General features: G+C 35.6%; 1 protein-coding gene across 1 annotated transcript in view; it reads right to left on the minus strand.

The window, feature by feature from the left end:
* The window catches only part of OLFM3 (olfactomedin 3), a 224,549-nt gene extending 210,725 nt beyond the window's left edge, over nt 1-13,824 (minus strand). Inside the window, exon 1 of the mRNA XM_086391494.1 lies at nt 13,314-13,824. Coding sequence (XP_086247620.1) covers nt 13,314-13,382 — 69 coding nt within the window. The 5' untranslated portion in view covers nt 13,383-13,824. The remainder of the gene's footprint in view (nt 1-13,313) is intronic.
* Nucleotides 13,825-27,012: the final 13,188 nt, after the last annotated feature.

Consider the following 27,012-nt stretch of genomic DNA (forward strand, 5'->3'; position numbering starts at 1 on the left):
GTCCCATTCTCCTCCTGCCTTCAATCTTTCCGAGCATCAAGATGTTTTCCAATGATTCAGTTCTTCACATCAGGTAGCCAAAGTACTGCAGTTTCAGCTTCAGCATCAGTCCTTCCAATGAATATCCATGACTGGTTTCCTCTGGGATTGACTGATTTGGTCTCCTTGCAGTCCAAGGGACATTTAAGAGTCTTCTCCAACACCGTAGTTCAAAAGCATGAGTTCTTTGGCACTCAGCTTTCTTTATGGTCCAACTCTCACATCCATATGATTACTGGAAAAACAATAACTTTGACTATATGTACATTTGTCAGCAAAGTAATGTCTCTGCTTTTTAATATGCTATCTAGGTTTGTCATAACTTTTCTTCCAAGGAGGAATCATCTTTTATTTCATGGCTGCAGTCACAATTTGCAGTGATTTTGGAGCCCACGAAAATGAAGTCTGTCATTGTTTCCATTTTTTCCCCATCTATCTGCCATGAAGTGATGAGACCAGATGCCAAGATTTTAGTTATTTGAATGTTGAGTTTTTAAGCCAGCTTTTTCACTCTCCTCTTTTATCCTCATCAAGAGGTTCTTTAGTTCCCCTTCACTTTCTGCCATAAGGTGGGGTCATCTGCATATCTGAGGTTATTGATATTTCTCCTGGCAATCTTGATCCCAACTTATGCTTCATCCAGCCGGGCATTTTGCATGATGTATTCTGCATAGAAGTTAAATAAGCAGGGTGACAATATAGAGCCTTGATATACTCCTTTCTCAGTTTGGAGCCAGTCCATTGTTCCATGTCTGGTTCTAACTGTTGCTTCCTGACCTGCATACAGATTTCTCAGGAGGCAGGTCAGGTGGTCTAGGATTTCCATCTCTTAAAGAATTTTCCACAGTTTGTTGTAATCCACATGGTCAAAGGCTTTGGCATAGTCAATAAAGCAGAAGTAGATGTTTTTCTGGAATTCTCTTGCTTTTTCAGTGATCCAGCAGATGTTGGCAATTTGATTTCTAGTTCCTCTGCCTTTTCTAAATTCAGCTCAGACATCTGGATGTCCATAGTTCCTGTTCTGTTGAAGCCTGGCTTGGAGAATTTTGAGCATAATTTTGCTAGTGTGTGAGATGAGTGTACTTGTGTGGTAGTTTGAACAATTCTTTGACAATGCCTTTCTTTGGGTTTGGAATGAAAACTGACTTTTTCCTGTCCTGTGGCCACTGCTGAGTTTTCCAGATTTGCTGGCATATTGAATGCAGCACTTGCACAGCATCATCTTTTAGGATTAGAAATAGCTCAGCTGGAATTCCATCACCTCCACTAGCTTTGTTTGTAGTGATGCTTACTAAGGTCCATTTGACTTCACATTCCAGGATGTCTGGCTCTAGGTGAGTAACCACACCATCGTGGTTATCTTGGTCATGAAGATCTTTTTTGTATAGTCCTTCTGTGTATTCTTGCCACCTCTTCTTAATATCTACTGCTTCTGTTATGTTCATACTGTTTCTGTCCTTTATTGTGCTCATCTTTGCATGAAATGTTCCCTTGGTATCTCTAATTTTCTTGAAGAGATCTCTAGTCTTTCCCATTCTATTGTTTTCATATTTCTTTGTATCGATCACTTAGGAAGGCTTGCTTATCTCTCCTTGCTATTTTTGGGAACTCTGTATTCAGATGGGTATATCTTTCCTATTCTTATTGTCTTTCACTTCTTTTCTTGTCTCAGCTATTTGTAAGGCCTCCTTGGACAACCATTTTGCCTTTTTGCATTTCTTTCTCTTGGAGATGGTTTTGATCATAGACTCCTGTACAATGTTATGAACCTCCATCCACATCTCTTCAGGCCCTCTTTCTGTCAGATCTAATCCCTTGTCTCTGTCATTTCTACTGTATGATCATAAGGGATTACAGTTGTCAGGTATGGAGCTGAACGAACTGTTTGTGAATTTTGGAGCTTAATTCCTTGTTGGTTGCTTCATTTACACATACTTTCTCCCGTTCTGTGGGTTGTCTTTTTGTTTTGTTTATGGCTTTCTTTGCTTTGCAAAGGAATGTTTTGGTTACATGATCCCATCAGAAAATTCAGGGTAATCTTCCCATCTGAAGACTCTTTATTTAGTCAAATATGCAAATTCCCTTTGGTTATGTAAGGTAACATATTCACAAGATCTGTGGATTGGGATATGAACATCATTGGGGGGACCTTATTCTGTCTACTACAGTTCATGTTTCTTTTTTTTTTTTCTTACTATATTTAGCGACATAAAAAACCATAGCTCGTTATTGGAACATATCATTGTAAGTCATAACTCAATAAAATTTTTTTATTTTCAATTAAAAATAATACAATTACATGGATACTATATTATTACCAAATAGACTGAGCTATTTGTCTAAAAACATATAGACACAAGCTAGCTAACCATCTATCAGTTATGCTAGAGGCAATTTTTGCTGTTATGAAGAATTAAAATAGATGGCCTTTATATTTCCTATAAATCTAGGAGTATATTTAGTTTTGAATGTTGTTTGATAAAGACAGTAGAAACGTAGTCATTCACTCTATTTTTCAGTAAATATTCAAAAGTTAATGAAAAGGAATGATACAAAATAAATGTTAAATATGTTGTAATGCTTGGGATATGACATGAGCTTATGTGTTTTTACATTTTGTGTGTGTGTGTCACTGTATGTCCCCAACTGGATTGTTATAGCTTTCTTAGTGATATAACTTTGATTTTTAAGAGTAAAGTAGAAGAAATATAGATTATATTCTTAATTTTCATAACTTGAGTGTCTGTAAGCAGAAAGGAGGATGAATGGGTGATGATATAAACTTAGAAGAAATAAATAGTCCCCATTTTAGGATGACCTACCAATAGTCAAGGCTATGGTTTTTCCAGTAGTCATGTATGGATGTGAGAGTTGGACTGTGAAGAAGGCTGAGCACCAAAGAATTGATGCCTTTGAACTGTGGTGTTGGAGAAGACTCTTGAGAGTCCCTTGGACTGCAAGGAGATCAACCAGTCCATTCTGAAGGAGATCAGTTCTGGGTGTTCTTTGGAAGGAATGATGCTAAAGCTGAAACTCCAGTACCTTGGCCACCTCATGCGAAGAGTTGACTCATTTGAAAAGACTCTGATGCTGGGAGGGATAGGGGGCAGGAGGAGAAGATGATGACACAGGATGAGATGGCTGGATGGCATCACGGACTCGATGGACGTGAGTCTGAGTGAACTCCTGGAGTTGGTGAGGGACAGGGAGGCCTGGCGTGCTGTGATTCATGGGGTCACAAAGAGTCGGACATGACTGAGCGACTGATCTGATCTGATCTGATTAGTTCCAAGCCCTTAAAAAACAAGGTTCTTAAAATTAATCTTACTTTCCTACTCCTAAGATATTATCTAATGAGCTCATGGATAAAGAACACAGATTTGAGCCATTTAACCTAGGACTTTAAGGTTTTTGCTTCATTTCTTCATTTGTTCATTCAGTAAATGTTGACAAATTTTATATCTGAATAGGCACTGTGTCAGTTGATAGATAGGAAAGGATAAAATCATGACCACAAATGACACAGAGCCTGTCCTCAGCTACATTATAATTTAGTAGGGAAGACACATTATGGTAAATACCCAGTTTTTTTTTTTTTTTTTAGAATATATATTTTATTTTATTTATTTATTTTTATTTTTTTTAATTTTATTTTATTTTTAAACTTTACAATATTGTATTAGTTTTGCCAAATATCGAAATGAATCCGCCACAGGTATACCCGCGTTCCCCATCCTGATTTTAAAGAAAGTGGTAAGTATAATAAGGGTGATTGGAGAGAGTGTTTTACAAATCTAGAAGGAGGAGAAATCCAATTTATTCTGTGTTCACTGAACACCTATTCTGTGTCAAACACAGTGTCAGTGTCTGTAGATGCAAATATAAATAAAACGTGATTCTTTTCTTATAAGAGTTCTTAGTTTATCAGGATTACCTCCTCCTGGGGTGCAGAGAGTGTCAGGAAAGGATTTCTGGAAGAAGTGACATTTTAAGTTGCATCTTAAAGTATAGGTAAATTTTTGACATGGGGAAGAAGGATAGAGCTTTCCAGGGAGAGGCAAAAGCAAGAACATAGCAGCGTCTGTGATCCCTTTTTCTGGTATTATTTTTATTTTTCTGAAAGCTTGGTATGAGAATGACAGAAGGCATAACTTTGTGATATATGCTTTACAACGCCTTGTTTTTAAAGCACAAAAGATAAGTGTTTTTAGAAAACTATATTCTTTTGAAAACATTTTTGAGTATTTTTATTAATATTAGCACCATTTATATTATTGGCACTGTTGATCAAATTGATCTTACTTTATTTCTGTATCTTGGAACCCACCCCCCACCCCCTTCCTCAAGAATGGCTTTTAGTCTAAGTAACATGTGTTTTAAACCTCACCACAGTATGGTTTGCAGATGTTTTTGAAATACTATATTTCTTAAATATTAGTTGGTCATGGATAGGGTCTATCTAGATATTATATAATTGCTCTCATCTATTTTTACCCTTTGTATGAAATAATCAATTCTTGAATCACTTAGGTGGACTTTTATTTGGATGTGCAAATCAGGAGAAATGTTATTGTGTCTAATTTAGGGTCAAGTCTTTATAAGGAGTTTATAGTAAAGTTTCTATTGAGAAAAGCAAGGGAACCAATATAAACAGAAGAAGTGGAAGACAATCCAAGAGAAAAGAAAATTATGTTTATAGAAGTGGTCATTTCTCCATTACTGCTATGGTCTGAATGTTTCTCTCTCTCTAAATTCATGAGATGATATCCTAATGCCCAAAGTGATGATATAAAGAAACGGGGCCATTAGGAGGTGACTAGGTCAGGAGAGTGCAGCCTTCAGGTCTCTCAAATCTTACAAGCTAGACTCTACAAAAAAAATCTAATTTTTAATGAGTGGTCACAAGTTATTAAATAGAATATCTTAGTCTGTTTGGACTACTATAACAAAATAACCCAGACTGGGCGTCTTGTAAACAGATACTTACTTCTCACAATTCTGAAGGCTTGAAGTTCAAGATCAATGTTACAGCTGATCAGTTGAGTTCCTTCTTCCAGGTCCCAGACTTCTTACATTCTCACATGGTTGAAAGAGTGAACTATCTCCCTGTGGCCTCTTGTATAATAACTTTAATCTCATTCATGAGGACTCCATGTTAATGATCTCATCACCTCCCAAATACCCCATTTTCATATCATCACCTTGGGATTAGGCTTCAACTTATGACTTGTGGGAAGGGGAGGGGGCACAGGCATACAGACCATAGCATGGAGCTATTCTAGAATTTAACAAAGAAGTTTCAAGAATATGTAGATTTTTTTGTCTAGTAATGCGGACAGGGAGGCCTGGAGTGCTGCAATTCATGGGGTCGCAAAGAGTCAGACACGACTGAGTGACTGAACTGAACTGAATGCAAAAAAATGCCATTGATAATTTGATAGGATATTGCATTGAATATGCAGATTGTTTTGGGCAGTGTAGTCATTTTGATAATATTGATTCTTTAAATCCAAGAACATTATATATCTTTCCATCTGCTTATGTCATCTTCAATTTCTTTCATCAGGGTCTTATAGTTTTCAGAGTACAGGTCTTTCGCCTCCTTGTGTGTTAGTTGCTCAGTTGTGTCCAACTCTTTGTGACCCCATGGACTGGAGCCCACCAGGAGTCCGTGGGATTCTCCAGGAAAGAACACTGGAGTGGGTTGCCATTTCCTTAGGTAGGTTTATTTCTCGGTATTTTATTCTTTTTGATATGACAGTGAATAGGATTGTTTCCTTGTTAGTGTATAGAAACGCAAGAAATATCTTTTATTAATTTTGTATCCTACAGCTTTACCAAATTCATTGATGAGCTCTAACAGCATTCTGTGTATAGCATCATATTTGTATGAAGACACAGTTCAGTTCAGTTGCTCATTCATGTCCGACTCTTTGCGACCCCATGAACCACAGCACGCCAGGCCTCCCTGTCCGTCACCAACTCCTAGAGTCCTCCCAAACCCATGTCCTTTGAGTCCGTGATGCCATCCAACCATCTCATCCTCTGTTGTCCCCTTCTCCTCCTTCCCTCAATCTTTCCCAGCATCAGGGTCTTTTCCAATGAGTCAGCTCTTCACATCAGGTGGCCAAAGTATTGGAGTTTCAGCTTCAAAATCAGTCCTACCAATGAACACCCAGGACTGATCTCCTTTAGCATGGACTGGTTACATCTCCTTGCAATCCAAGGCACTCTCAAAGAGTCTTCTCCAACACCGTAGTTCAAAAGCATCAATTCTTTGGTGCTCAGCTTTTTTTATAGTCCAACTCTCACATCCCTACACTGGAAAAACCGTAGCCTAGACTAGTCGGACCTTTGTTGACAAAGTAATGTCTCTGCTTTTTAATATGCTGTCTAGGCTGGTCATAACTTTCCTTCCAAGAAGTAAGTGTCTTTTAATTTCATGGCTGCGATCAGCATATGCAGTGATTTTGGAGCCCAGGAAACACAAAAAGCCTCAAATAGCCAAAGGAACCTTGAGAAAGACAAATGGAACTGGAGGAATCAGACTCCCTAACTTCAGACTATACTGTAAAGCTACAGTAAAAAAAAAAAAAAAAAAAAGTATGATACTGGCACAAAGACAAACTTATAAATCAATGTAACAGGACGGAAAGCCCAGACCTGAACTCATACACCTATGATCAATTAATCTATGACAAAGGACACAGGATATGCAATGGAGATAAGACAGTCTCTTCAATAAGTAGCACTGGGAAAAACTAGAGAGCTATGTGTAAATAAACAAAATTAGAACATTCTCTAACACCATACACAAATGTTAAACTCAAAATGGATTAAAGACCTAAATGTAAGACCAGATACTATAAACTCTTAGAGGAAAACATAGGAAGAATGCACTTTGCCATAAATCATAGCATATATCTTTTTGGATCCACCCCTTAGGTAATGGAAATAAAAATAAATAGAGTCTTGTTAAACTTAAGAACTTTTCCACAGCAAAGGAAACCGTAAGTGAAACAAAAGACAACCTACAGAATAGGAGAAAATATTTGCAAATGAAGTGACCAACAAGGGCTTAAGCTCCAAAATATACAAACAGCTTATGCAGGTCAATATCATAAAAACAAACAACCCAATCCAAAAAAAGGCAGAAGATCTAAATAGACATTTTTTTCCCAAAGAAGACATACAGAGATGGCCAAGAAGCACATGTAAAGGTGCTCAACATTGTTAAGTATTAGAGAAATAAAAATTAAAAATACAATGGAGTATCACTTCACAGAGGTCAGAATGGTCATCATCAAAATATCTGCAAACAGCAAATGCTGGAATGGGTATGGAAAAAAGGGAACCCTCTTATTCTGTTGGTGACAATGTAAATTGGTATAGCCAGTATGGAGAAAAAAAAAAAAACAACAAAGCCACCATATGATTCAGCTATCCCACTCCTGGACATATATCCAGAGAAAGTTATAATTTAAAAAGAAACATGCACTCCAAAGTTCATTGCAGAATTATTTATAATATCCGAGACATGGAAGTAACCTAAAATGTCCATCAAAGAGGAATGTATAAAAATGTGGTACATGTATACAATGGAATATTACTCAGCCATTAAGAAGACTGAAATATTGCCATTTGATACAATATAGATGGACCTAGGTATTGTGATATACTGAGTGAAATTAGAAAAAGTAAATATCATATGATATCAGCTACATGTGAAATCTAAAACAAATGATACAAATGAGCTGATATATAGAACATATACACAACACTGTAAATCAACTATACTCCTAGGTAAATTAAAAGAACATGTCAGCTTCTCATTTTTACAGGTGAGAGCACTGAGATCAAAGCTTCACAAAGTTATATATGTGTGTATATTTATTATATTATATATATGTAACTGAAATAGGAAATGGCAACCCACTTCAGTATTATTGCCTGGAAAATTACATGAGTTACAGTCCACGGGGTCACAAAGGGTAGAACACAACTTAGCGACCGAGCATGAGCACATATGTAATAAACACACACATATATACATAAGAATGGCAAAGTTGGGATGAAAAATGAGGGTCTTGTCTGGAATCCTGACCCCTTTGCTTCTCACTCTGGTGCTGCTTTCCATCCCAAAAGAGAATGGGTCATCACAATACTTATTTTCTAAAGAGAACTGTTAGAAAATTACAGAGGGCATACACACTGAGGAAACCAGAAGGGAAAGAGACACGTGTACCCCAATGTTCATCGCAGCACTGTTTATAATAGCCAGGACATGGAAGCAACCTAGATGTCCATCAGCAGATGAATGGATAGGAAAGCTGTGGTACATATACACAATGGAGTATTACTCAGCCATTAAAAAGAATACATTTGAATCAGTTCTAATGAGGTGGATGAAACTGGAGCCTATTATACAGAGTGGAGTAAGCCAGAAGGAAAAACATCAGTACAGTATACTAACGCATATATATGGAATTTAGAAAGATGGTAACAATAACCCGGTGTATGAGACAGCAAAAGAGACACTGATGTATAGAACAGTCTTATGGACTCTGTGGGAGAGGGAGAGGGTGGGAAGATTTGGGAGAATGACATTTAAGCATGTAAAATATCATGTAAGAAACGAGTTGCCAGTCCAGGTTCGATGCACGATACTGGATGCTTGGGGCTAGTGCACTGGGATGACCCAGAGGGATGGTATGGGGAGGGAGGAGGGAGGAGGGTTCAGGATGGGGAACACAGGTATACCTGTGGTGGATTCATTTTGATATTTGGCAAAACTAACACAATTATGTAAAGTTTAAAAATAAAATAAAATTTTTAAAAAATGACGAAAAAAAAAGAATTTTCAAAGAAAAATAAAGGCAAGCAGTACCATTTTAACCTTGTCAAGTTACTGAAAGAGTAAGAAAGAATATTTACATTTCAAAATAAACGTTTAATTGTGTTAAGAAGGGTGTTATAGAATGGGAGTAAGGAAGTCATTTACTTTTTCAAAACATAGATGGACTGTATTGAACTTTTCACTTTTTTACCATACCAGAGTTTATTGGTGTGTAATTACAGGTCCCTGCCAGATTCTATCGATTAGTATTTTCTGTTCTAATATGAGTTGATCCTGTTGTATAGAGGATGTGTCTGGCAAACAGGAGTTACAGGAGAAGATAGATTTTTAAGTCACCTTTAAAAGATGACTTTTAAAGCAAATTGATACTGATCTCAATTTATTTCTCTTGCTGTTTTTGCTGTTATCATTTTCATTTAAAAGCTACAAAAACATGAACTTTAACTAGATTTATGTACTAAAGCCACCCCTAGCCAATTTAGGTCTTTGATAATTTTCTTTAGCAATACCAAAATACAAAGGCACTTTTACGTAGGCACATAACATCTTATGTTATGAAGATATAACAATATAATTATTGAAATTCTCTTACTTCCTATCATGTTTATATGGCTTAACACAACTGTTTTATTTAAAGCAAGAGTTCTAATGGGCCAAGTTGTTTTGGAGAGGAAAAACAGTTTGTGTTGAGGATTATTGCTGAATCATTGTTTCATTTTATGTCTGTGGTGTCAGCAAGTACCATGGTAATAAGTTCTTTAAAATATTTCTAGGTAAGGACATAGTGAATGCTTTCTCAGTCTAAGCATACTAGGGCATTTTGCAATATATTTATCACACAAGTATGACTGCTTTAAAGTATTAACAGTCACTGCAATGTGTGGCTATGCCTATGTCACCTCTTTTTAACTGCTCCCCAAGTGTCTGAACCTGGTATAAATGTTCTGTTTGAAATCTGCACAGTCACGTTTATAGCTCCTTTCTTTATAATTCAGCATTGCAGAGAAGAGAAATTCATGGTTCTGTTTCAAGGGATTACTATTTTGTTATGATGTTCAAATAATGGTCTGCTAAAGATATTCTTGTAAAAGAAAAAGAGGTTCACTCTCCTACTATCAAGGTCATTACTAAACTCTGTGCCTTCAGTTTAAAAGCACAGAGATGCCATCTAGCAGCCGCCCTCAGGAATTTCCTACACAGAAATAGTCCTTTCTCTGCAATAATTGAATTCTTACAAGCTTCAGGTTTTTCTTTATTTATTGAATGAATGATGATTTGGCACATTGCCTGTAGTTCAGATACTCCATTACAAGCAAAATTATTTGATAGCTCTTAAAATAAGCAAAGTGATACACCCTTGAGTTTTTCTGAATGGAACTGGAAAGTTGTTAATAAGATTTTAATTAAGAAAACATAATTCTCATGATTTTTTTGAGAGGAAATAGATAATGTCTATATAAAATACAAATAATTGATTAGTATTGAATTGCATTCCTTTACTGAAAGAAAATACTAATCTTACCAATTTTCTGGTATATTAAATGAGAGAAAAGAAAGTAAATGCATGCTGAAAGTAAGTTCATCCGATGATAATAAATGTTTTTTTTTAATTTAAATATAAAATTGATTTTCAAGTAATTTATCTTACCATAAGATGGCGATATCTAAGCACTTTATAAAGTCATATATGATCTGTAAGTTTCAATCTCAGGAAGAATGATTATAAACATAAATATATCTTCTATGAAATGGAATTGGTACTATTGTTAGAAGGCCTTTTTTTCCAGACAAATTAATATATAATAAGAATGCTCTAAAATTTAGTTCTCTAATATTTGTTATATGTGATAATATTTTACCTAAAAAAAGTCTATTCCATTTTAATAGCTCTCCTATTTTGCCAATTTGTGTGTATTCATGCATGATTTATATATAGTATAAATGAAAAATGTAATAATAGAGAAGAATACTTAAATGGATTTATTTGAAAATATGATTTTGAAATATATCAGCCCTGACATGTTAAAATATTAAAAAATTAGCTATTTAGAATTTTTCTATGTTTAAGTTTCATCACTTAATTATTACTTATTTGTCCACAAACTGGTCTTGTGTGCTATTGTATTATTAGAATTTAATTTCAATTTTACCAAACAATTTACATTATGGATGCTTATTTTATTATCTAAAATATATAGTTAGTAAAAAAATAACATTTGATATAATTTCTATTTCATAACCTAATTGACAATCATTCTGAGAATTCAGTGGTACCATTTGTGATTTTGGGGAGGAGAGATGATATAGTGTGTTGATTCTTAAAAGTTTGATAAAACATAACATGTTCACTTTTTTGAAGCAAAATGTGTCTACTGTCCAAAGACTACAACATTAAAATCACTTGCTATGAACATTTTAATATTCTCTATATTGTCATATATGGTGTAGAGCAAATACCCATCTGGTGTTCTTTGCACACTGCATTGCAATATCTAGAAGCTGAAAAGGACAGTTTGAAAAGTTAATGTTTGCCTTTTCTTTTCTAGATTTCTCAGCTCTGTTGTATCAAACAGCCAGAATTAAGTCTGAAGGAAAGTTTTCTGTTGTTGAATACATGGAAATAAACTTATCAATACTAGAAGATCATGTTAACTAAAAAAGGATCATTTACTTGGAGGATTTATCTCAGTATTTATCAGAAGCTCTTCTTATATATATTTTTAATTTGGGGAAGAATGGGATACAGAAATGAAGATATTTATGCATTAAAGATATCATAAAAATCAAATGAACATGCAGTTGTTAGTAAAACTCTGCATTATGAAATCATTTTAAAGAATTACAAAGTTTACTTTAAGTCTAATGATTTTTTTAATGTAATAACTCAGTAATTAGCTTTGCTTTTTAAAAATGTATTACCAAGAATATTCCAAATGAACTATATAATAGAATGTATTCGGAGCTGTAATGAATATAAGTATGGCAAAGTAATGTGTTACCATAAATCCATAGAAAAAAATGAAAAAAAAAAAGATTAAAAAATATGAAAGCAAAATCAGCACTTTGTACCTGGATGTAAAATGCTTTAAAGCTATACCTTAGTGTATAAAATATTCCATTAAGATCATTAAGACAATATACTACATGAAAATTTCACAGTGTTGATCAGCATAACCATAACTTTAAAAGAAAATTATTTTATTCTCATCAGGTCTTTAAATATGAAAAGTGTGCAGAAATAATTATATGTATGTATGACATGATTCTAAATTTTCACTATGTACTTATTTAGGCCTAGAAATATTCAGTCAACCACAATATTAGGCTATGCTTAGTTCTATTCAATTGTGAAAAGAAACAATTTCTCTGCACTACATGGTTATTTTAAAATAACTTTACTATATTCAAAAATATAACTTTGTTACATCACATCATTTTTCCTATTGTGTCAAATTATTCTTAACCAGTTAAATAAAATAGTTTTTGAAATTGTATTCCCTTACTCTTTTTACTAGATGCCTTGTATCTTATTCCAGATAATTACAGTTTTATTAGAATGCTGATGCTCTCAAATTATCTCACTTTATCCTCAACACTTTTCTTATATATTGCTGAAAATATTTCTCCATATTTCCTGACTTTTTATCAAAAGAGGTTAGCGTTCACTTTAATTGCCAGTACTGGATAATTTTCAGAGTTCAACAGCTCTGAGAGGACACATCCTTCCTATTCCACTCCTTAGTTTCAAAGGTTTCTCACTTCCTGTTTCTTAACACTGGTAATCAGAACTTTCTCAGTGCTCTCTAATTTCCTTAATGAAAAGAAAGAAACAAACACAAGCCCCTTTGCCCACTGCCTCTCAGCCATGGCAGGGAGTAGAGCTCTGCTGCTCTGCCGTGCGTGTTACCAGCAGCATCCCAAATGTTTTGGACACAAACTGCAGCACGTCTGCTACTGGAGTATTATTTACCAGAATCAGCTGGAAAACGCTTCTCTCCTTTCAACAAAGAAAAGGTTCACATCTCCTAAACATGATTACAAACTGCATTATTTTAACTGCCAACTCCTTTGCATTACCCGTCCGACTTCAGAAGAGAACGTTAAGCTCTTGGATATCAAATAAGCTAAATTCTCCGGAGAGCCGCATTGCCCGCTGCCAGTACACGTTATATTAGCTCCTGGTCCCTCCCCCCTCTCTCCAGGACTCTACCTTGAGGAGCTATTCCTCGGGTAGTTCACCTTGTATCTTCCAAGCAGTGGGATACGCCAGGCATCACAGGCTTTCTAGAAAAGCTGTCTTTAATGTTTCTTTTCTTTCTTTCCTTTTTTTTTTTTTTTTTCATAATTAATGCATTTTTGTCCGGTCTGTTATATATTGCACATTTATTTCAAACAAGAGTTAAAATATTGCCCGTACCTTGGAAGGATCTAATCCAGCAAGCAAAGACAGCAGCAGGAGATTGAGTAGGTTGGACGTCGCCTGCATTCTGATCTGCGTTTTTGCCCCCTCTTTACTCTTTTATGTAGGCACTCCACTCTCACTGCAGAGACCTTTCCTTCGTCAGTTGCACTTTCTGCCTGCCAGTCAGAGCAGAGTGGAGAAAGAGGCAGTGGCAGGAGCGGTAGCAGTAGCAACAGCAGCGACAGCAGTAGCGGCAGCAGCGGCAGCCGCCCTGGGGGGCGATCATTCCGCAGGCATTCTCAGAGCTGAGAGTCCGGGAGCTCTAGGGGTGGGTTGAGCTGCGGTGAGCGCTGACCGAGGTGCTGAAGCTCCTTCAAGCCTCACGCCCCAATTTACCCTCTCTCCCGGGGCTATCTAGCCAGCCCACCTCAAAAGTTTTGACCCAAGAAAAAGATAAAGGGAGCAACTGCTGAGAGAGGTGTGGAGACCTGGACAACGGATATGACATCACTACAGCTCCTGGGGGCTTGGGGAGATATTTTGCGAGGAATTTGTTAACCAAACAAGGATTGACTCTCCTGTTCCAGTTCAGCATTTGCTGGCATCTTCATCTGCAGAGAAGTAGTCAGCTAGATAAAGGATTATGAAACAAATCGTCTCCTGTCATTTACAGAGGACCTGATACCATATTTAGTCCTTTAAAGAAAGTTTGCAATGCAGACTATCAATGTGTATTTTCTTCTCAAAGCACACAGTCCGTAGCTATTATATATGCATATATAATATGCATATTAGGTTAGGAATTCATGTGTTTTTAATCTATCTAGGGCTTTTGATCATCTGAAAAAGCTATGCATAAATAAATGAAGAGTTTTTTTTTTAACATGTAAATGAGATATTCTACTAGTGACCCTATACACCTGAAATTTTGGCCCCTCATACACAGTCATTCCCAGAAAAATAATATCCTTGTCAATCTGATTGTGTTTATGCCTGAGGTAAATTAGAATTCAGTGATGGATGGACAGTGGGATGGGAAAAGCATTATTTCTAAGCTTCCAAATACTTGTTTTCTAGAGCTCAAGAAAAGAGGCAGACTAGCTGCCTCACAGGAGCAGAGAGAGTAAATGACAAACTAACTCTCTCATATACCCTGAGTTATTTAACTGTACTCAAAAAGCTTTGTTTTAGTAGTTGGAAAAAGTAAATATTTTCCATAAGATAAAAAGATGGGGAAGAGTTGACAACCACTCTCTCTTACAATTATGCCTTTAATACGACTTGAGTTATGTTTTCTGTTGATTTTTCTAGAAGTTATATTTCTTAAGACTTACACATGTGAACTGGAAATATGAGCGTTTATTCCACATTAAAGAGTGGATAAATTGTTTGAGACATCAGACACATACTGTGTATAAAATCTCTACAAACTTTTACTGAAGACTTCTTTAATTAAAGAAATCTCTATTAGGATTCAAAAACTTTTCAAAGTTATAATCCCTAAAGATTTGCATCATATTACACCTGTTTTTACCCTGATATTGTGAATATGTGTGCATGTGTGTATGATATCTTGAGGCTTTTTTTCCTATGAAAAGTAATGAGAAATAAATTTGAAAATTTCTTTTGAAGAGATGTATCAGAAAAAGAGATTGCAGAATAACAGAAAGGAAGTGGAATTATTTGAGGGTTTTTAGTTTAATAATAACCCTGACAATCAACCACAGATTGAAATTTCCATTATTTCCTAGCCTAAACAGAAAACAGAACTTTTCTATGGAGGTAATAGATAAAAATTCAGAGTTATGTCTGACACTCTTTGGAATAACTTCCTAGAGCATGTTTAAGGCTGTTTTTCTCTTTTTACGTTTGTTTCTTTATCCATCTATCAAAGGTAAATCAGTATAGAGTATTTTTCAGTGACCCATACAATAAAAATTGTTGGAAATTTTATTCTGCACCCATTTTCAAACCTTTCAAATCATTGCACAATTTAAAAATGAGCTTTTAGAGGTACAGTAGCTTGGTGATTATAATAGTGCATTTTTATTACCTGTACTTAATACAACATGATTGTTTGACTGTTGTTACACGTGCTTTTCTCTCTTCTCAAAATATCTTCTACAGATTTTTTTCAATCTCCACCTCTCAGTAGTCAGTGCAGCATGATTATTTTGAGTACAGGAAGCTGTATTTTGAGTACAGGAAGCTGTATTTAACAGGCACACAAAATATGAAAACCATCATGTCAATTTTTATCACCTCAAGATCAACTGCTATTCTTTTAATGACATCAATGCTTTTTTCTGGGAATAAAAATTATTCTGATCTCATATATGGTTCACAATATTAATGACTGTACAAGAACTCCTACATAAGCACATTTTTTCCTTTCAACTCTATTTCCCTTTATTTCATGGTACTGGAATTTCATTTGTGACAAGCAGTTAATAAGACAAATTCTATGAAAACGTGATACAAGATGATAATATTTTAATATCTGAAGTAAACAATGGATGATAATTGTATTACAGATGAAAACAGATGATTTTGGCATATATAAAAAATACTTTCTATAAGAGAAGCTTATTCCTTTGTAGAGAACACTCAAGCTCATTAATAAACCAAAAATTATTGAACGTGCCACTGAAAAGCAAAAGCTGTAGCTAAACGTAAGCAATAGTCTACTACTGCCTCTGTATTTAAAAAATACTCAAATAAAACTGCACATTTTTCTAAAATATAACTCTATTGTTTCTGTTAGTCATTTATTTTGTAGTAAAGCTTTCTTATAGTTCCATAAGTCAGTTTGACAATATTGTAGGCCAGATCATATGTACATAGTGATTCATACAGCATTCCTCCTTTTAGAAAGTCCATGAAACTCCTTATATATTGTGTCCTACATGAGAAAATATTTGATATTTATGTATCTAACTGAAGTTGATCTTCTATATTTACAATGGGTGTAAAATTGCTTTGAAATTTATAAAGTGCTTTAAAAATTTTTGCCAGTATTTTCTACAGGGCTTCCCTAGTGGCTCACATAGTAAAGAATCCACCTGCAATGCAGGAAACCTGGTTTCGATCCCTGGTTCAGGAAGATCTCCTGGAGAAGGGAATGTCTACCCACTCCAGTATTCTTGCCTGGAGAATTCCATGGACAGAGGAGCCTGATGAGCCACAGTCCATAAGGTCACAAAGAGTTAGACACGGCTGAACAACTAACACTTTCGTCTATGAAGTCACACCTAAAAATAAGTTTATATTGTTCACGTACACATGCAGAATATAGAATAAAACTTTAAAAAAATGTATGTCCAATATTACATATGTAAATTCTTAATAATATGGATTATATTATTAGCATAATAATTTTATGTGTTAGTCTTTTGATAAGAAACTTGTATGATATGCTTCTTTCATATATGTTTATACTGTTTCAGAATTCCAGAGATGTTTCATTATGCTAAGAAATGCTGTTCCCTACTTTGATTTTTATCTGTCATTTAATATTGATGACAGTTATTTTAGAAAAACACTTTTAAAAAGGGTTATCCTACAATAATCCTGTAGTTATATAAACACTTGAGAAAAATTTCACCTCTCATTATATAAATGAAAACAGTCTTTGATTCATTTCCTAAGGTCCTTGACCTAGCAGAGTACTGTCACATTTTTATGTTTTGCTCTCTTCTTTTTTATTCTCTTGAGGTACCTTTCCCTTGCTTGCTTTCAAGTCTTTCCCATCTAGATCCCCTACCCTTCCTAACTAGTCTATCAAAATAGTACCTTAATTATTCTCTATTTATTATTTACTATATTAATATTTACTGTCTGTCCCTTTTATTGTCCCTTCTTCCACAAGGAAGGGTTCTGCTCTAAATCTGTCACCTAAAGTAGTTCCTGGGGCTGGGTAGCCACTTAATCATTAATGGGTTAGTGAATTAGTGAATTTCCAGCCCTAGCTCCTCCATGCACATTTATATAGCCAAGATTTGCTGGATGTCACTAACTTAATTTCTTACAGGAACTTCAAACTCAGTGAGTCAAACCTATATTTTCCATCAATCATATTAATTTTTAGCACATTTTTCTTTCCTTTTCAGAGCGAGAAGAATGGAAGTCACACTTGATTCCTCCCTCATCTTTATCCCTGCATTCAATCCATCAAAAATGCTGTTAAATTTTCTCCATAATATCTCTGAAGTCCTTCCTACTTCTTCATGTATACTTAGGTCAAGCTCTTATTTTATATGATCTGAATTATAACAGTGATTTCTTTCCCTTGTTTTACCATAAGTATTTCTTTCTCTTTTACTTTTTTTTAGATCCATATAGTAGTGGTTAAGAGGGTTACTTTCTCTCTCTCCAAGCAGCTCTGCACATTAAGAATCAGGTCTCCTCCAGTCACTCTGTGACCTTAGTTTATCTTCTGTCTGTGTGGCAGAGGAAAAGGTTGGGTCAAGTCTTTCTCTTTTAAGGCACATCGTTTCTTCTCTTATCTCACTGGCCAGAATTTAGCCACACGGTCGTAGTTCTCTGAAGAAATCTGGATTTTGAGTCTTTCTTCTGGGAAGCCATGAATTGAAGACTGGGAATTCTGTTATTAGTTCTGGAGGTTGGAAGTCCAGATTTGGTGTCAGGAGAGGGTCTGCTTTCTGGTCATCATACAGATGACCATCTTCTTGTGTCTGCCAAATGATCCTTGTTGCAAGGACCCAACTCTGTCACAGGCATTGTCTGTCTTCTACTTCAATCTGCAATTTATCATCTACATAACACCTGAGATGGTTGATTTAAAGACTAATTTGGCCATGCTGTTTCTCAAATTAAAGGCCTTCAACATCTCCCTATCTTCTATACAATCAAATGTGAGCTCCTTAAAATGACTAATCCAGGTCCCTGCATAATATGGTCTTTTGCCTTTTCTCCAGTCTTTTCTAACCGTTGTCTCCCAATAATTGAGTAAAATTTAATTTGTGTAGTTCCCTTAACATTCTTCCTCTCTTAAAGAGGACATAGAAGACCATTAAACATCTTTAATAGCATTTCTTTTGCCTAAACCATTCTTGCAGAGGTGTTGGTATCTTGATATCCCAACCCAAAATAAGGATAGGGGCAGGGTAGTAACTTGGTGATAGAACCTGGAATTCCAATTTGTGTTACCTTAGAAGGTATTAGAAGGTCTGCTAAGTTTCTCAGTCTCCATGTAGACTCTTCTGAAGATGGCAGATGCTTTGAATGAAAATGTAGTCATTTTCATTAAGAGAGAGGAGAGACAAGTGATGAGTCATCTTGCAGCTAGTCTTGGCAAGATATTCAAAATGGCTCATTCACATGGTTGCAGTTGTGCTGGCTGGGAGTCAATTGCTCAGGCGGGGTTGTTGCCTAGATCACCTCCATGTCTCCACTTTATGTGGCTTGCATTTCTTACTGCATGGTAGCTAGGTTCTGAGAGAGCATCCCAAGAACAAGTATTCTTGAAGACCTGGGCATGAACTACAACGATTCTTATGACCTAGACTCAGAAGCTCCACAGTCACATTTGTAATATCGTTTTCTTAAGCAACTAACTAAAGCCAACCCAAATTCAAGGGAAGGTAACTAGTGTCCATCTCCCAATGTAAATCATAATATGTGTATATAGGGAGGAAAGAAGTCGAGAGAGGCTGTACTTGAAAATATATTTATAAAGGGATTATTTTGCACACTCATTCAAAATCCTCATGGTGCCCCTACCAATCACGAATCTGTCTGAGGTAGGATTTTGAGAATGAAATTTGATTAGGGTATAATTTAGCAGGAGTGAAGAAAAATTCCAGTAGGAAGGAATTGAATACCAGTATCACAGAGGACTTCTGTTTCTAGTAATGTGTGACTAGATAATTTGAACCACCTCTTTCACTGAGAAGGACTGGGAGAGCAAGGGAAATACAAATACAGCTACTTGAAGGCATTGGAGGATTCTGATGACAATGACAGTGTTGAGACCATGATCTGGGAGAGTAAAGAAAGAAAGAAAGCCTAGCATTTAGGACTACACTTTCATTAAGAGCTTCTGCCACCTTCAGAAGAGTCTGCATGGAGACTGAGAAACTTAGCAGACCTTCTAATAGGTTCATGGGGCTAAGGTAACACAAATTTGAATTCCAGGTTCTATCGTCAACTTACTACCCTGCCACATCCTTATTTTGGGCTGAGAAATCGAGGTACTAACACCTCTATAAGTAAGGGAGAACTTCAAATAAAACAATCTTCATGAAGACTTTTATGCACAGCTTCTAACCATCCTATCTCTGACACTATATGAAGATGATACGGGATTACTTATAACAATAGACACCTGACAAATATAATCCTATTTTGGTTCTCATCTAAACCTAAATATTTGTTTTTGTCTGAACTTAATGATTTCCCAGAATACTGTGCCTGCTTTGTTAGTGGATAATTGTAGGATAATTGAAATTTTTATACTTGGCATACAGAGAGGTATCTGTAATAAAAAAATCATAAAGCAAATACATTGTGCTTATTTTGGAGAAAGTGGGAAAACCTTTGTTGTTTTTTTAATCAAGTTGAATTTGAGTTAGTGAAAGGATCAAAAAAACTGCAATATAATTCAAAATGTAATAATTGTGGAAAAAACTCATACTCTGTAGATACTTTAGAGAATGTGTCGTTTGTATAGAAAGAACCTTTTGTATAAATGTTAGTAATAGGGAAATCAGAAAAACTGCCTAGATGTTTCTTAATAGAAAGGGAAGAAATTAATTATTGTCAATTTCTGAAATAAATTAAATGATTTAAATACATCAACAGAATAAGAGGATGAAAATAGAGTTGAAAGTAAAGGTCAAGTATGATTTATATGAGTAACATGTGCAATATAATATTGTCATTGTTTATAGACACCAATAAATATGAAAAATATAATGTATTTTGGAAAATAATAAGCTATATTTACTATTGTAGGTACCCCTGAGAACAGAGGAAATAATAAAGATTTCAACACGATTAGTAACGTTTGATTTCTTTTACATATGTTATACATATATACAAACCATAAACAACAATAATACATTAACATATTATTGTATATTCTCTGTATTTTTTAACATTTTCAAAATTAATGTGTGAAGAAAGAATTAAATTTATATGTATTAAGTAAAGGTGTCTGTGTGTGAAAGTCACTGAGTTGTGTCCGACTCTTTGCAACCCCATGGACTATAGAGTCCATGAAATTCTCCAGGCCAGAATACTGGAGTTAGGTAGCTGTTGCCTACTCCAGGGGATCTTCCAAACCCAGGAATCGAACTAGAGTCTCTCGCATTGAGGGCGAGATTCTTTACCAGCTGAGCTACCAGGGAAGCCCTAAGTAAAGGTAAGTGTCAAGAATCTCAGGGCATGATCTAAACATGATCTAATTAAGTAATAACCTTGTAAAATTTTGTAACCACTGATGGGAAAGTGTATAAGAATTATCTAACTTTCACATAGGTAGAATCTCTAAACATCATACCTATCAATTTTCCATTTAGAAATAATTTTTCAAGTGTTAGATCATCCAAGATTGACAAAGCATACTACTGTGCTAATAACATCATAAGCCATCATATGTACACACGTACCTTAGGGAAAGAGTACCTTAAATTCTTTTTTATATTCTGAAGACCTGTTTTCATGCTGCAATGTGAAGGGGATGCTTCTGCTTTTCATCTCAGCCCTGAGCTTAGGAAATGGTTCTTTTGTCCAGAACCAGTTGACTTCTTTAGGCAAAGGACTACTTGAAATAGTAGGAAGGGGAAAGGGCTAGAGATCTAGTAGACTGAAGTGGCAGAAAGTATGAGTGATACTTTCTGTTAATATGTATTTTGCTAAATAGTTATTTTCCTAGTCATTGTTTTTGTTTCTTTGGTGAGCTCCTTGAATTTGGCTTGTTTATTTCACTATAATGGACTGTTGCATCTAATTAAGTTTTCATCCTGAAATGGTACTGATTGGGGAGGGGCGGGTGGAAACTGATGTTAAGAGGGAATATTCAAAATATGTAGCAAATGTATCATGCACACCTGTTGAACATTTAGTTCCTGCTGGTTGCAGATATCCTGAGGGTTGGAGGGAAAGACAGAGATCCAAGTGAAGGTACCGAGGCAGTGTATATATAGAGTGTCTGTAGGAAAATCCAGATATCTTTCACAGTATATACAATTACTACTTTTGTCTTTGTAACTAGTATTTACATTATTAAATACTAATTACTTTACCCCATTAGTACGTTTTATATACTCTATACTACCAGCCAATTTGCCATTGACCAACTGTTAGGAAAGTATAGTAAAACTCAGCCATATTGCAACAAGGACTTCAAAATTTGAATTTCAAAGATGCAAGTTTGCATCATTCCATGTTTAGAAAGTAGCAAGCATAGCCTGCTGTAGTGGTGTGGTGCAAAGGACCAGATACATTATATTCAAATTTGCATTTTATGTCAGTGTTTCAGTCCCTGATGGGCCTTGCCTCTGTACTTGCTGCACATTACCAAAATGGATATTGATTAGTCCTGTTCACTCCCATCTTGCATTTCCATGAGGAAGAACTTTGTCAGAGAATCATGTCTGTTCCTTCTGCCTCTCTTTATTCATTATTTCTGTGGGAGGAAGGGTGAAGTATGATTACTGAATTTGGGGGATGTCATTGGTCATGATCATTTAAACCCTTTCCTCTCCTTTTCTTTGAAATATGCTTCACATATGAACTTAAGCACAAAAAAGATTAATTAAGAAGGAGCAGTATGTAGTCTATACATGTGCCTATGGTTTTGTTGCCAAGTCATGTCCGACTCTTGCAACCCCATGATCTGCAACCTGCTAGGCTCCTCTGCCCATGGGATTTCCCAGGCAAGATACTGGAGTGGGTTGTCATTTCCTTCTTCACATCTGCCTACAGAGTGTGCCAATATAATTACAGGTTTTTGCAGTAATGGGACCATATAATAGTGTTTACCTAGTTTAATGGAGAAAAAAAAAAAAAAACTTTTAACCCTGACTTCAATGAGAAGAAAATCTTCCCACCCCATAGCCACATCTTTGGTAGAACTAAGGAAGCAGTGAGAGCCACAAGGAGATGCTGCTGCTGCTGCTGCTGCTACTGCTAAGTCGCTTCAGTTGTGTCCGATTCTGTGCGACCCCATAGACGGCAGCCCACCAGGCTCCTCCGTCCATGGGATTTTCCAGGCAAGAGTACTGGAGTGGGATGCCATTGCCTTCTCCACAAGGAGATGCACAGATACTCAATTAGATAAGGGCAACTTTCCTACAAAATAGTCAACCAGTCATGTTGTTGTATTGTGTTACTCGCATAGTCATGTCCGACTCTTTGCAGCCCCATGAACTATGGTCTGCTACCCACTCTGTCCATGGAATTTTCCAGGCAAGAATACTGGAGTGGGTTGCAATTTCCTTCTCCAGGGGATCTTCCCAACCCAGGGATTGAACCTGGGTCTCCTGCATTGCACTCACACTCTTTACTGTCTGACCCATCAGGGAAGCCCAGGGATATGTTTAAAAGGATATGTTAGAGAAAGTCCAGAATTCAAAATTCTCTTAAAATTCAAATAGAATAAATATAGAAGAGACTGGCTATGACATGAGGGTATCCTATAGAACATTCTCACATGAAATTAGAACTTTGGAGAACAACAAGGTGATCTGTAGAACCTGTGGAGAAAAGAGAGAAAATCAATATGAATCAGCTGTTTTTAAGCACTTCCTCTGTGTCAGTCACCATGTTAAATCCTTAGAAGAATTATTTCACATCATCTTTACAAAACTTGTTCTGTTCTACTTTCCGTTTTACAGGTAAAGGATCTGAGGCACAGTTTCTGGCTTAACTAAGATTACACATTTTATAAGTAAAGGAATTAATGTTGATGTCAAGCAATCTAATTCCATAAACTATACATTTCCACCTTCATTAGACTGTCTTTGATTCACATTGCACTAAATTAATGACAGGCCTATTTTTACATATTTCTTAAAATTTAGTCCTCAGTTAACTATCATCAGAGTTATTCAAGACACTTATTTAAATGGTGGGTTCCTCAGTTTCACTCAAGTCCTTCTGACTTGGAGTATTTAGGTTTTAACAAATTGCCTACTCATTGATGATCCATACTAATGACTGAACAACATTTAAGTGAATTCTGATTTAAGATTCCAATATAGCTAATGAATATACTATAGTAATCCTAATGCATATTATTGATATTTTAGGGAATTATTTGCTAAGTATAAACAGAATAGTGCTATCATGACATTGAATTCAGGCAACTTTATATAATTTTAGATTTTACAAGCCCCATGTGTGCAGGCACATAGACACAAAATTCTTTTGAAATCTTTTAAATCATTTTAGTATAAATTATCCAAGGGGACACAGATTGAGAGCTAAAATATTTTTTACTCCTACTAAAAGATTTCTCCTTTTTCTTTTTGATCCTGCAGGGGAATAAAATAATTACATGTGCAGTTTAATAGGTTGTCTTTTTACACAAAAGGTATATATGAAAGTCATCTATATTTTAGAAACAGAATCCCATATTATGCCTAATGTTTTATAACAAGTGCTTAGGTAACAAATAGGTCAGAAGCTCTACTTGGAAAATAGCAATGGAACAGGAGATATTAGGCGTTTCTGTTTCTAGTAACTGACACTCTCTCTTTTGTTTCTTTTCTTGTAGCTGCTATTTTTGCTTGTAAAAGTTCTATCATCCAAAACAGCCTCAGTAGAGGAAAAGAGGTGAGATGTCTTGAGAGGGAAATCATAACAACCAATCAACTAGTAGATCAAGTGAAAGAAGGAAAGAAAAAAATTGTGCTACCACAGTAGGTAGCTACCAACCATATTTTAGTGTCCATTCATATGCAAAGGAAGTAGATGGGGACAAAAATGCCTGCCGAAAACACCTCCAGTAACTCCGTCTCTTTCAGAGAGCTACCTAACCAATGGCCTAAGAAAGATATGTTGTTCACTAACATGTGCAATCATCAAGAGTTATTTACACTAAATAATATAAATAAGTTACGCCATCAGACTTTGGAACTTGGTGAATGAATGGTATCAAGTTTCAGAGTAGGCAGTTCTTGCTTTGTTGGGTTGCGTATAAAGGTAAAAATGACATGTAAGCTAAATCTCTGCAAAGTTATCGCAATAATCAATAGGGGAAAATACTATGATTCTATGTCTTCTAAATATTTCTATCAAAACATTAAAACTTTCTTACTGATGGCTGTAAATGTATAGGGAAATAAAAATATAGTAAAACTAGTACGTATTTAGTGCACTGTAATTTTTAAATGAGACTTAAAAGGATTTTATGTTTATAAAATATTTTCAAGAGTACTTTGAACAGTATTTGCTTCTTCTCCTGGTATAACACAGTAAGGATATCTTCTCTATGCCTTGGAGGATTGTCATCCTCCATTTTAAGTTTGAAACCACCTTCAAAGTTTTAGGAAACTTTGCACATTCCGTGTCCTGAAATATCTCTGAGTTGCTTTCATTTGAAGTTTTTTTTTATATTGTCACATCTTCTCAAAGTCTTTTCCTTACTTTACAATTGTTTTCTTTCATTAGGCCCCTCAGTTCACCTTCACTAAGTTTCCCTCATTGGTTTTGTAGAATTTCTTGAACTGTGATGTTGTCAGCAATCCTAGTCAGATATCTGTTTCTTGTCACTCCATTTAATTTGAATCTCAGTTTCACTTCCAGCATTATCATTTTTGATTTCTTTGCTGTAGTTTCACCTTTACTGGCCAATTCTCTCTTTTGATTATTCATTTTGTGAAATGTCTTGTGAGTTTATCTCTGGGAAAAAGGAGGCAGCACAGCTACACTTTTTCGGTGAACTTCAGCACAGTGACCAGTCATTGATAGACTTTGAAAAAGTGATGTGATTGATCATCTATAATTATGATGTGCATCTATTATTTAATAGTGATTTGTGGCCCCAAGAGCAAGCATTGAGTTTTACTTTATGTAATTACTCAGAGCTATTACAACAGGGTAAATGAAATTTGAACCTTGCTTTTGGGTGACTTTTTTTTTTTTTTAACTAAACCATGCTTACTGGCATTTGTGCACACAGAGCTGTACAAACATAGGACCATCTGTACTATGCATGTTCCTTGAGAATAGAACTTCACAAAAAAATAATTCCTTTAGAAATGTTTATATAAATGTTTAAAATAGGTAGCAAAAGAGGAAAAATGACAATGTTAAAGAAGTGTTCAATTCAGTTCAGTTGCTCAGTCCTGTCCGACTCTCTGCAACCCCACGGACTGCAGTATGTCAGGCTTCCCTGTCCATCACCAACTCCCAGAGCTTGCTCAAACTCATGTTTATTGAGGCAGTGACACAATCCAACCAGCTCATCCTCTGTCATACCCTTCTCCTCCCACCTTCAATCTTTCCCAACATCTGGGTCTTTTCCAATGAATCAGTCCTTTGCATCAGGTGGCCAAAGTTTTGGTGTTTCAGCTTCAGCATCAGTGCTTCCAATGAATATTTAGGACTGATTTCCTTTAGGATGGACTGGTTTGATCTCCTTGCAATCCAAGGGACTCTCAAGAGTCTTCTTCAACACCACAATTTGAAAGCATCAATTCTTCAGTTCTCAGCTTTCTTTATAGTCCAACTCTCACATTCATACATGACTACTAGAAAAAACATAGCTTTAACTAGACAGACCTTTGTTGGCAAAGTAAGGGTCATTAAAAAATGAGATAAAAGATATGTTAGAAGAAAAAAGATATGTTAGCATAATATTGTGTAAATTTAAATCATATATATGATAGAGATTTGGGTCTTCATAAACACTCCATTTTTTAAAAAAGTTCAAGTCATCTCCTGAAACTATATTAGAACTTTCCACAATGTTGAAAAACACGTAGCATGCATTCTCAGTGGACGTGGTATTGTCACCAAGGGTGAAAATCTTGGCTTTGAGGGAAGGAAAAAAAAAAAAAAGTTTAGATATTACATATATTTTGGCCCTCCAAAACTCTCAACCTTACATGACAAAATCTCATTTCTTAATACTTTACTAAACTCAATGAGAATTTAAATTAAGTTGAAATTTTCTCCTGGGAAGCAAAATTGAAAAGGTTGAGAAAAATTGATCTGTAGTCAACCTTAGAATCTATCAGATTTGTGGGAATGGAGCTGTAGGAAGGGTAAAGTAAATTTTAAAACGCCTAAACCAGACTAAGGACGGCTTCCCTGGTAGCTCAGATGGTAAAAAAAATCTGCCTGTAATGCAGGAGACCCAGGTTCAATCCCTGGGTTGGGAAGATCCCTGGAGAAGGGATTGGCAACCCACTCCAGTATTCTTGCCTGAAGAATCTCTATGGACAGAGGAGCCTGGCAGGCTGCAGTTCATGGGGTTGCACAGAGTCAGACAGGACTGAGAGACTAAACACTTTCATTTTTCAGACTAAGGAAAAATAAGTCACGAAGGCATTCTTGGTCATCTACTGAGATCCATTCCATATAATCTTGATGGTTAGTACTATTTTTTTGAACCCTAAGTGTTTATGTCATTAATTAATAGAAAAACTAATAGAGACTCTTTGATTAATATGATATGAAGTATACCTTTAGACTTTACCAAACATTGTGTAAATAATTAAATAATTAATAATTATTATTAATT

Source organism: Bos grunniens, chromosome 3 (genome assembly GCF_055505025.1).
Source record: "Bos grunniens cultivar Pamir isolate PY7600 chromosome 3, Bosgru_T2T1.0, whole genome shotgun sequence".
NCBI lineage: Eukaryota > Metazoa > Chordata > Mammalia > Artiodactyla > Bovidae > Bos > Bos grunniens.